General features: G+C 44.9%; 1 protein-coding gene across 3 annotated transcripts in view; it reads left to right on the forward strand.

Moving 5' to 3' along the window:
- Positions 1 to 13,022, forward strand: part of CWF19L1 (CWF19 like cell cycle control factor 1) — a 93,501-nt gene that overhangs the window by 54,862 nt on the left and 25,617 nt on the right. For all 3 annotated transcript variants that reach the window (XM_006119604.4, XM_006119605.4, XM_075905000.2), the window contains exon 9: positions 4,998 to 5,109. In XM_006119604.4, the coding sequence (XP_006119666.1) occupies positions 4,998 to 5,109 (112 nt within the window). The remainder of the gene's footprint in view (positions 1 to 4,997; positions 5,110 to 13,022) is intronic.

A 13,022-nucleotide genomic window follows, 5' to 3' on the forward strand; every position in this document is an offset into this window, starting at 1 on the left:
TTCATAAAAGGGAACGATCATTTTCAATATTGTGTCCTGCCCTTCGGTCTGGCGGTCTCTCCAAGGGTTTTTTCGAAAACGCTTGTAGTTGTGGCGACACATCTCCGTAGGATGAACGTGGTGGTATTTCCTTACCTGGACGATTGCCTCGTGAAGGGCAGGACACGACAGGAGGCGGCACACGCATGATTATGTTGACCGTTCAGACTTTCAACTCTCTGGGCCTTATAATCAATGAGGAAAAAGTCCTCTTTGGAGCCTACTCAGGACATAAAGTTCATAGGTGCCATGCTTGACTCCATTGCTGCGAGAGCGTACTTACCTGTAGAAAGGTTTCACACAATACAAGACCTCGTGCATGAAACTGATGGGCCATAAGGCCGCTACCACTTTTGTAGTTCTCCATGCCTGGCTACATTTTCGATGTCTCCAGCACTGGCTAGCGTCCATATATGTACCTTCAAGGCACAGCATCCAAAAGATAGTCATGCCCCAGCCTATGTCCGCAAGTCCCTTGCATGGTGGACGAAGCAGCACAACCTCGTGGCGGGAGTTCCATTCCATCGGCCACAACCTTCCCACCAAATAACAGACACTTCCCTCATCGTTTGGGGCGCGCACATGAATGGAGGGAAGGTGCAGGGCAGGTGGTCGGACTCCGAGAGACTTCTCCACATAAACCTCCTAGAGCTGAGAGCTATTTTTCTTGCATGCAAACACTTTTGCACCCATATCATGGGTACTGTGGTCAGGGTGTTGACAGACAACGTTGCTGCAATGTATTATACCAACCGGCAAGGAGGAGCGAGATCACGTTACCTGTGTGCGGAAGCAGTCTGTCTATGGAACTTCTGCATCCAAAACAACATCACCATCACAGAGTCATACTTACCTGGCTCCGACAATACGATCGCAGACTCTCTGTCGACAATTCCCGCTGGATCACGAGTGGGAAATATGTACGGACATCCTTCATCAAATTTTCTGCAGATGGGCAACACCTCTTACAGATCTATTTGCCACTCCATACAACAGGAAATGCTGTTTTTTCTGCTCCAGGGCAGGAATTGGGAAGGGATTACTGGGGGATGCACTCTTAATCAGCTGGAAGGGATCGCTACTTTATGCATTCCCTCCAACAGTACTCATACCCAGAATATTGGAGAAAATCAATGCCGACTCAGCACGAGTAATATTACTGGCCCCGTCCTGGGCAAGACAGGCGTGGTATCCGTTCCTCCACAGGATGTCGGTGAAACCGCCTTATCTGCTTCCCCCCCATCAGATCTCCTATTGCAGAAGCGAGGTTCTGTCCTTCATCCCAGGCCAGGAACTCTCCACCTCACGTCCTGGTTCCTGATTGGCTCAAAACAAACGAGCATCTCTGTTCGGAGCAAGTGAAGTCAATCCTTTTGCACAACAGGAAATTATCTACCCGAAAGATTTACCTGGCAAAGTGGATGAAGTACACACAGTGCAACAGTCAGACTAACCCCGAAACAGCTCCTCTCCATCGAATCCTTGATTACGTTGTTCATCTACAGGGTTCCGGTCTGGCGATCTCTTCTCTGAAAGTACATATGGCGACGATTAGTGCTTTTCATCATCCTATAGAGGTATTCTCCATTTTCTCCCACCCAACTACTAAAAGGTTTCTAGAAGATCTGACTAACCTTTACCCTCCACGGAAACCACCTACTCCTTCGTGGAACCTAGATTTGGTACTCGATACCATGATGTATCCTCCCTTTGAGCCATTAGTAACTATAACATGTCGAATGTTAACAATGAAAGTAGTCTTTCTACTGGCGATTACATCAGCACATAGAGTCAGTGAGTTGGCTGCACTGATGGCAAATCCACCGTTCACAGTGTTTACTAAAGAGTTGGTCACATTATGCTTGCACCCGACATTTATTCCGAAAGTATGTTCTTCGTTCCATCTCAGTGAACCCATTGTATTAACATCATTTTATCCAAAGCCTCACTCATCACACAGGGAAGCCTTATTACACACCACACCCTTGATGTGCGCAGAGCACTCTCGTTCTATATCGATAGAACTCGGGACTGGTGCACAACGGACAGATTACTAGTGTCAATAGCACAACAATTGAAAGGCAGCACGCTTTCCAGCCAACGTATTGCGAAGCTCATTGGCACATGTATTACTAATGTCACGCTACCCGAAACAGACCTCTTCTTTCACAACCAAGAGCTCATTCCACGAGAGCGGTAGCTACAACCACAGCCTTTGCCTGTAGGGTGTCCTTGGAAGATATCTGCCGGATGGCCACATGGACATCAAATGCTACCTTCGTACAGCACTATGCAATCACTCAATGTTTAGCCAAAGACTCAGCTGTAGCTTCAGCAGTATTATCGATTGCGGACAAACATTAAGTCCGGAGTGCTATCTGGGTACTGCTCTACAGTCACCAAGAGTGGTGCACCCACGGGGACCACTCGAAGAAGAAGACAAAGTTACTCACCTTCGTGCAGTAATGATGTTTCTTCAAGATGTGTCCCTGTGGGTGCTCCACATCCCGCCCTCCTTCCTGCTCTGGAATTTGTTTCTTTCTCGTTACAGACAACCGAGCGGTAAGAGGAACTGACGGGAGCCGGACCGCGCGATCAAAGGCGTGAAAGCCGCGAGACGCTGACCACGCAAGCGCGGTCTGGTTGACGACTGCTACTGAAAACCTCCGACCAGTGGCGCCGGGATGAGCCCAATACCAAGAGTGGAGCACCCAAGGGGACACATCTCAAAGAAACATTGTTACTGCATGAAGGTGAGTAACTTCGTCATCTGGGAGCTGACCTTGTCCGTGTATACAGAAGCAAAGAAAGCATTGAGTACTTTATACAGAAGCAAAGAAAGCATTGAGTACTTCAGCTTTCCCCACATCATCTATCACTAGGTTACCGCCTTCATCCAGTAGGGGCCCCACACCGTCTCTGATCACCTTCTTCTTGATAACATGCCTGTAGAAACATTTCTTGTTATCCTTCACATCCTTTGCCAGTGGCAATTCCAATTGCACTTTCGCCTTCCTGATAACCCCCCGGCATTCTCAAGCTATACATTTATACCCCTCCCCCTGATCATTTGTCCAAGTTTCCACTTTTTGTAAGCTCCCTTTTTGTGCTTAAGTTCACCAAGAATTTCCCCTGTAAGCCAATCCGGTCTCCTAGCATATTTGCTTCTCTTGCTACGTATCAGGATGGTTTCTTTCTGTGCCTTCAATAAGGCTTCTTTAAAATACTGCCAGCTGTCCTGGACTCCTTTCATGTTAGCGCCCCATCAGGTCTTTGAGGGAGTCAAAGTCTGCTTTTCTGAAGTCCCAGGTGTGTATTTTACTACTCTCTTTTCTTCCTTTGGTCAGGATCCTGAAATCTACCATCTCATGATCACTGCTTCCGAGATTGTCACCCACCTCTACTTCCCCTATTAGTTCCTCCCTGTTTGTGAGCAGAAGGTCAAGCTGCATGTGGCCCCTGGTCGGATCATTCAGCACTTGTACCAACTTGTACTTCTTGGTACAAGTAGAAGTTTGAATAATAACATTTGTGTATCTTAACTGTTTTGTGAATGTTAAGTAACTGAACTATGGTTGATATTCACTTCATAAATCTTTACCACAGTTGCGTAGCACTGCTTCATGTCCTCCCAGAGCACTGAGATATACTTCTGACTGGGATCTCCCTCCTCTTTAGCAATATAAGAAGGCAGTCTGGTCACACATATTGGCACCTGTTTGTGACTGTTTTAGGAGATGTAATTTCCAGGCTGATAATCCATGTCATATTCTGTGCTTTGAGAGCATTCAGAGTGTGGCCAACTGCTGATCAGTGCTGATGAGTACAGCAAAGAAAATCTTGTGCCTTCTGCAGAGCATAGTTAAAACCCAGCGAGGAACAGACTTGACATGGAGTGTCTGTTTCTTCACATAATATAGTGAAGAGGCCTGTAACAGGTGGCAAACCCCAAATTAAGGAATGTAAGATTAAGGGACTGTGCGATCATTTGTGTATCACACAAGGTAGCTTAGTTAAGCTTGCACATGCAACATGAATTGTTCTGGCAATTGATAATTTTGAGTGCTTAACTATACTACCTTAATGTTATTTAAACATAATTTGTGTTAAATTGTAAAATTACACACTATAACAACGTGTCAGGAGGCCCCTGACCCTGCACCCTCATCTGCAGCCAGATGTGACTCTCAGCCAGCCAGTAGAATAGAAGTTTTATTGGTTCACAGAGACACGACCTAGCTTAGGGTCGATGTTACCACAGGAGACAGGGCAACCAGCCTTATTCCTCTCGGGGGGAAAGGGGTTAACGGGCCTCTGAATCCCCCTGTCCTGGACTTAGTTTGCTCTCCTCAAGCTTCCCTCAGCCAAGACTGACCCAGCTCCCAGGCCCTACCCCCCAGCCAGGTGGCTGTCTCTGCCTATCTTCCTTTGTCTCTCCCTCTCAGAACAGCCTTCTTATCTGCTCAGGCTGGGACTAAATGTCTGGGCCAATACACATGTGAAGTGAATCATTGGGAATCAAACAACACAGCTAGGCATGTGTGTGCACACACGCACGCACACACACGCACGCACGCACAAAAGGTTTGTCATGTATGGCTACTGAGAAGCCAATCAAAATTATAATACAAATGAATGCCCTACCTTCAGCACCAGCTGAGATATGGAAAAATATCTTCTGAATAATTCATAAAACTCAACAGCTCTGAAAGTAAGAGGGGCAGCTGAATGGACAATGGGAGTAACTGTTTTATATCACTCTCCAAGGCTGGGGATGTGGTTACTAGGCAGATGGGCTTCATTGCATTAGTAGAGGAGAAGATCAAACCATTACACTCAATGCATCACTTATCTGCTGAGTAAATAGCAGTATTTTCAAAAGGACCTCTTTGTATATTAGGTGGGGCTTCATCATATAGACAGAGTACAATTGAGTTTGGTTTTCTTTTTCTGAACAGGAAGAACCAGCTTGTCAGTTTTTCTTTGATTTGAGCAAACAGCATGGAAATAAGCGGCAGTCAGATGAAAAAGGAGGACAGCATTTCCAGCGCAAGCAGCTTAAGAAGATCTGTAAGTAGCAGGCCATTTGGTGCTTTTGGCAAACTCCCTGGAAGCTATCCTAGAAAAATAAGACCGCAAAATATTCCTGAATAGTGGTTGTAGTTCTTTAAGCACCATCAGTTATGGTGCACCACTGTAGGCATATCTGCGCCCTAATCAGAAATTATAGGTAGCAGATTCCATTCATTCCACACATGCACTCTTCTTCCTTTGTGATCTGCCTCAAGGCTATGTAGTACTGTGAGAGCAAATTGTCAGATGCTTCTTGACCATCTTTAGCCTTAAAGGAAGGTACAGCAGTCCCATTGTCTACTTCACTGCATCACAGTGTTAGCATAATCTATTGGGTATACGACACACTTCCTCCTCTTCTAGAATTGTCATCCCAATCAATGAGGTTCCTCTGGATCCATCTAAGGTCATTTGGCAGACAACGGCTCTGTTGCATCAACATCCTAAAGGGCTGGTAAAAAGTATTATATTCCCCAGGAGCTGGACTCTCTCTTTACCACTCTCAGCCAAACTATTAGGGTAGATGCAATCAATGCTCCGGGAAAGCAAATATCACTCCAAATCCACTACTTAAGATAGAGACTGGAAGAGGTTAAACATCCTTGGACAAAATGCATGTTTATCTGTGTTACTGTTATTTATGGGCCTCAAACTATCAGGACCTAAACTATCAGGACCTCAAACTATCAGGACCTAATTCCCAACAAGGCTTTCTTGAAGTAGAGAAGGAACTGGGGGGCAATTCTCCCTCTCAGTGCTGCATAGTCTCGAGGCAGACCATAAGAGAGCAAGGGTACATGTGTGGGATGAATAGATACTGCTACCTAAAATCTTCAAACCAGAGGTCCAGTGGCACAAATACATTTACAGTTGATAACTGATAGGGGAACACATCTCAGCTATCATTACTGCACAAGGTAAGTAACTTCCTCTTTTTAAAAACTTAAAAAATAACAAATCAGCACCTTAAAGACTTAAAAACCATGTAGATTGTATCATGAGCTTTTGTGGGTGCAACCCACTTCTTAGTTATGTTGTGGTAACATCTGAATGCCCCACTCAACAACAGAATCCCATTATGCTAAGACCTGTGCAAATACAAAGAAATGGTCCCTTGCTCCAAAGCAGCTTGCAGACTAAATCAATTACACAATCACAGGGTATATCATACTCAGCATTGATACAAAACTGTCAGTGCCACTTAAAAAACTTAAGTACGAAGCTGGTGTGATGTAGAGCAAACTGACTTTACATATGGGCTATGTAGGTTGACTAGTATTAATCTAGAGTTGCTGCACATGGAGAACTCACTCACATCTGTGTGCTCTAACACAGGAGAGCTGAATATTTTCACTAGCAGTGTCCAGCAGTGATTGTTGGCTGTGCCTTGTATGCCCTCTCAGCCCCCATCCTCCAGGATACAAATGAGCCACCAAGCCTGGATGTTTCCATAGTTCAAGTACCACAAAGAGAGTAATATAGATGGAGAAAGAACAGTGAGAAGGATCTTCCTACTATATTTGAGGATGCTTATTATGGTTTCTTCTGAATTGGCAAAATATCCCTTTCCTGTATAGATGACAGCCATGGTCATAATTTTTTTTAGTTTGTGAAGCTGGCTCCATTAAAAACCAAGTGCATATAATCCTAATCTGGACTCTGTTATGATTGTACACAGTAAATGGTCAAGTTATCATTTGTTCATAAATTGACATTAATTTTTAGTTCTGTGATTACTTCCACTTTATCTCTTATAGTCTGATACAGAATTCCGTTGTATTGGTTGCAACATTTTTTGAGATAGGAAATTATTTATAATTCTTAGAAATTCCTCAGATTTTCTCAGTAGTGCCAGCATGAGACATAGAGAAGACCTCTTTGTGGCTCGAAGGCTTGTCTCTCTCACAAACAGAAGTTGATTGAATCGGAGCTATTACCTCACCAATCTTGTCCCTTTAAGATCCTGGGACAGATATGGCTACAAATTCACTGCATGACTCCAGCATATATCACTCAGATTGAAGCCCCCATGATAGCAGTTTCCCCCCACATTATAAACAGGTGTATAAGGAGGCAGTCATTCTTTTCCTTTAGTATAGTTTGGTGGTCTGTTGCAGATACCAGCTGGTATTTTATCTTATTCTTTATCCTTAAGTGATAGAAATGTAGCCGTGTTAGTCTGGGGTAGTTGAATCAAAATGCAGGACAATGTAGCACTTTAAAGACTAACAAGATGGTTTATTAGATGATGAGCTTTCGTGGGCCAGACCCACTTCCTCAGATCAAATAGTGGAAGAAAGTAGTCACAACCATATATACCAAAGGATACAATTTAAAAAAAATGAACAAATATGAAAAGGACAAATCACATTGCAGAACAGAAGGGGGATGCGGGGGGGTGGGAAGGGGGAGGAAGGAAGGTAAGAGATCCACTTCCTGGACACCACCGTACAAATCAACAATGGAAAATTAGACACCACTCTCTACAGAAAACCCACTGACTCATACAGTTACCTACATGCATCCAGCTCCCATCCAGAACACACCACACGATCCATCGTCTATAGCCAAGCCCTTCGATACAACCGCATCTGCTCTAACCCCACTGACAGAGACCAGAAGCTTCAGGATCTCTACCAAGCATTTATAAATCTCAACTACCCACCCAGAGAAACAAAAAAGCAAATTGAAAGAGCCAGACGAATACCTAGAAACCATCTACTTCAAGACAGACCCAAGAAAACCAACAATAGAACACCACTTGTCATCACCTACAACCCCCAACTTAAACCTGTCCAACACATTATCAATAAACTACAGCCTATATTGGAACAGGATACCATACTCAAAGAGGCTCTGGGAGACAGACCCATAGTCTCCTATAGACAACCACCTAACCTCAAGATGATTCTTACCAACCACCACAGGACATACCACACTAATACCAACCCTGGTACCTTCCCTTGCAACAAACCCCGTTGCCAGCTTTGTCCACATATTCATTCTGCTGATACCATTATTGGACCTAACCAAGTGAGTTATAAGATCAAGAACACATATTCCTGCGCATCCAGAAATATAATCTACGCTATCATGTGCCGAAAGTGTCCGTCTGCTATGTACATTGGACAAACATCTCAGACACTTCGCCAAAGGATTAATGCCCACAAAACAGATATCAGACAAGATCACAAAGAGAAAACAGTTTCTTGCCACTTTAACCAGAAAGGACACTCTCTAAATGACTTAGCCACCTGCATTCTGCTACAAAGACCTTTTACATCTGCACTTGAAAGGGAATCCTCTGAACTGTCATTCATGTTAAAATTCGACACTTACCAACAAGGACTTAACAAGTCTTTGAACTTTCTCACCCATTACCAAGACAGTTTCCCCAATTATCACCTGTAATACCATTAACTCACAAACATCCCACTCTCCCTACCTTTAATATCAGCAATTCACAGACACTTACCTTCCTTCCTCCCCCCCCGCCCGCATCCCCCTTCTGTTCTGCAATGTGATTTGTCCTTTTCATATTTGTTCATTTTTTTTAAATTGTATCCTTTGGTATATATGGTTGTGACTACTTTCTTCCACTATTTGATCTGAGGAAGTGGGTCTGGCCCACGAAAGCTCATCATCTAATAAACCATCTTGTTAGTCTTTAAAGTGCTACATTGTCCTGCATTTTTATCCTTAAGCATTCAAAACAATTATCGTTTTAGTTATCAGCAACTTGGAAACAGGCAATGCCATTTTTCACAGTCCAACTTCTCCTTTTTTGTTATTCAGAAGGTCATCTAGTCCAACCCGAACTAAATCATTCCAACCAAGACTTTGTCAAGCCTGCCCTTAAAAACCTCAAAAGATGGAGATTCCACCACCTTTCTAGGTAGTCCATTCTTGTACTTCACCACCCTACTTGTGAAATAATTTTTCCTAATATCCAACCTAGTCCTCCCCCCTCCCGCCACTACTACTTGAAACTATTGCTTCTTGTTCTGCCATCTGCCACCACTGAGAATAGCTAGGTCCATCCTCTTTGGAACCCACTTCAAACAGTTGAAGATGACTGTCAGATCCTCCCTAACTCTTCTCGTCTATGGACTAAATAAGCACAGTTCTTCTTCGAATGCTTGTTCACTTCAATTCCAATGAAGGTGTGCGCATGTTACATGCACGGTCATCAGAAACTTTTCCCTAGCAGACTCCATAAGGACAGCCAGGGGTCTTCCTGGGGTGGCGTTGGTATGTGGTGCTATATATGAGCAGGCTTACCCCTCCCTCAGTTCTTCTTACGGTCTGTGAATGTGTTGGAACATCACTCACTTGTTCTGCAAGTGCCCTATTCCCTAGCTTACTTCTTATTCACCGTTGACAGTTTGTTGTTCTCACTTCAGTGTTGTTATAGTTGTTAAACAGTTGAGTGGTAAAAAACAGCTACCGCCTGCCTTGAACAGTGTGCTATGCCACAAACCCAAGGCTTCAAGCCTTGAGGTTCCTGTTATAAGCCTATGATGAATAGTGGCCCCCACAACTCCTGTCTACGCTGTCTGGAGGAAGCTCACCAAGTAGGGCAATATAAGTTCTGCAGATAATTCAAACCTTGCATGAAAAAGGAGAGGGACTTTCATTTATGGCAGTTCCTGATAGAAGCAGCTCTTAGGCCAGTGGCTGCATTTCGGAGGTTAGACATACTTCTCAACATAGGAAAGTCAACTCTCATCCTCTCACGAGAGGTCTGGCAACTCTAGTCTCACCTGGCTTTCCTTCCCAAGGTGGAGTCGCAGTTCCACGTAGGTCAGGATATCTTCCTCTTTTTATTCTACCCTAAGCCACATACTAATATGCAGCAACAACTGTTGCTCTCTCTAGATGTATGTAGAGTGCTCACTTTTTATATAGAGCACACAAAATCTTTTAGGAAGCCATCGCAACCACCATTGCAGAGCTTGTGAGAGGGCTTCCAGTTTCCTCTCAGGCTGTGTCCAGACTCAGGGGTTTTTTCGGGAAAAGTAGCCTTTTCCCGAAAAAACTTCCCCTGCGTCCAGACTCAAGCCGCGTTCTTTCGAAATAATTTTGAAAGAACGCGGCTTTTCTTTCGATGGCGGTAAACCTCGTTTCACGAGGAAGAACGCCTTCTTTCGAAAGTTCCTCTTTCAAAAGAAGGCGTTCTTCAATGTAAATAGGGCTTCCTCGAAAGAGAGCATCCAGACTCGCTGGGTGCTCTCTTTCGAAAAAGCGGATTGCTCTTTCGAAAGATCCGCCTGCAGTCTAGACATAGCCTCAGTGTGTCTCTTTGTGGATCACAGGCTGTATCCATAAGTGCTATGAGTTAGCAGGTGTCCCATCTCTCTTGATTGCTGCACATTCTACGGGGGCCATTGCCTCTTCAACAGCCTTCATAGCCCAAGTTCCAGTCCAGGATGTCTTCAGTCCACACATTCACGGTCCATTATGTCACTGCCTACCAAGCCCAAGATGATGCCGCTGTGGGCAAGGCAGTCCTACAATCAGTGACCAACTGACTCCAACCCCACCTTCTGGGCTTCAGCTTCGGAGTCACCTTCATTGGAATTGATGTGAACAAGCACTTAAAGTAAAAATAGTTACTGATCTTTCATAACTGTTCTTAAAGATGTGGTGGTTGCATCCATTCCAATACCCATCCTCCTTCCCCTCTGTTTGTGTAGCTGGTAAGAAAGAACTGAGGGAGGGGCAGGTCAGCATGTCCTGGAGGAGAGGTCAATCAGTGGCTACTAACCAAGCTGGTCAGGGACTCAATTCATGTTCTGAGTGGCCTAAACCTTAACTGTTGGAAGCTGGGACTGAATACCAAGATGAATCACTTCAGATTGCCCTGTTTTGTTATTGAAAGATAGAACCATAGAGCTGGTAGAAACCTCAGAAGGTCAAGTCCGGACTCCTGCTCTAGGCAGGACCAAGCCCAACTAAATCAACCCAGCCAGGACTTTGTCAAGCCAAGACTTAAACACCTCTAGGGATGGAGATTCCATCACCACCCTAGGGAACCCATCCCAGTGCTTCACCACCCGCCTAGTGAAACAGTTTGTCCTAATCTCCAACCTAGACCTCTCCAACCACAACTTGAGACCATTGCTCCTTGTTTTCCCATCTGTCACTACTGAGAACATCCTTTCTCCAGCCTCTTTGGAACCTCCCTTCAGGAAGTTGAAGGCTGCTCTCAAATCCTCCCTCGCTCTTTGCTTCTGCAGACTAAACAGACCCAACTCCCTCAGCCTCTCCTCATAGGTTATAGGCTCCAGCCCCCTAATCATTTTGGTTGCCCTCCACTGAACCCTCTCCAATGCATCCACATCCTTTTTGTAATGGTGGGCCCAGAACTGGACACAATACTCCAGATGTGGCCTCATCAAAGCCGAATAAAGGGGAATAATCACATCTCTGGACCTGCTGGCACTGCTCATCTTAATGCAACCTAATATGTCATTAGCCTTCTTGGCTACAAGGGCACACTGCTGACTCATATCCAGCTTCTCATCCATTGTAACCCCCAGGTCCTTTTCTGCAGAACTACTACTTAGCTGGTTGGTCCCCAGCCTGTAACAATGCTTGGGATTCTTCTGTCCGAAGTGCAGGACTCTGCACTTGTCCTTGTTGAACCTCATCAGATTTCTTGTGGCCCAATCCTCCAATTTGTCTAAGTCACTCTGGACCCTATCTCTGCCCCCAAGTGTATCTACCTCTCCCCCTAGCTTAGTATCATTTGCAAACTTGCTGAGGGTGCAATCCATCCCCTCATCCAGGTCATTAATAAAGATATTGAACAAAACCAGTCCTAGAACTGAACCTTGGGGCACTCTGCTAGAAACCGACCGCCATCCTGACATCGAGCCGTTGATCACTATCCGCTGTGTCCGGCCTTCTAGCCATCTTTCTATCCATCTTACCGTCCATTTATCCAATCCACATTCCCTTAACTTGCTGGCAAAAATATTGTGGGAGACCGTATCAAAAGCCTTGCTAAAGTCAAGGTATATCACATCCACTGACTTTCCCATGTCCACAGAACCAGTTACCTCATCATAGAAGCTAATCAGATTGGTCAGGCACGACTTGCCCTTGGTGAATCTATGCTGAGTATTCTTGATCACTTTCCTCTCTTCCGAGTGCCTCAAAATGGATTCCTTAAGGATCCCTTCCATGATTTTTCCAGGGACCGAGGTAAGACTGAGTGGCCTATAGTTCCCTGGATCGTCCTTCTTCCCTTTTTTGAAATTGGGCACTACATTTGCCTTTTTCCAATCATCCCAAATCTCTCTTTTCAAAGATAATGGCCAAAGGCTCCTCAATGACATTTGCCAACTCCCTCAGTACCCTCGGACCCATGGATTTGTGTATGTTTAGCTTTTCTAAATAGTTCTTAACCTGTTCTTTATCCACCAAGGGCTGTCCATCTTCATCCCATCTTCTGTCACTTAGCGCATTAGTCCGGGAGCCGACCTTGTCCGTGAATACAGAGGCAAAGAAAACATTGAGTACTTCAGCTTTCCCCACATCTATCACTAGGGGTGTGTCTAAACTACATGGCTCCATCGATGGAGCCATGTAGATTAGGTTGATCGGCAAAGGGAAGTGAAGCCGCGATTTAAATAATTGCGGCTTCATTTAAATTTAAATGGCTGCCGTGCTGAGCCGACAAACAGCTGATCAGCTGTTTGTTGGCTCAGCGTGCTAGTCTCAACGCTCCCACGCCAATCTGAAAGCCCTTTATCAACCTCCCCGTTATGCCTCGTAGGATGAGGTTTACCCGGGAGGTTGATAAAGGGCTTTCATGTCGGCAGGGGCGCGTCCAGACTGCCCCGATCTTCCGACAAACAGGTGATCGGCAGAGCAGGCAGCCATTTAAATTTAAACGAAGCTGC

This window comes from Pelodiscus sinensis, chromosome 21 (genome assembly GCF_052426305.1).
Source record: "Pelodiscus sinensis isolate ZL-2025 chromosome 21, ASM5242630v1, whole genome shotgun sequence".
In the NCBI taxonomy this organism is placed as follows: Eukaryota; Metazoa; Chordata; order Testudines; family Trionychidae; genus Pelodiscus; species Pelodiscus sinensis.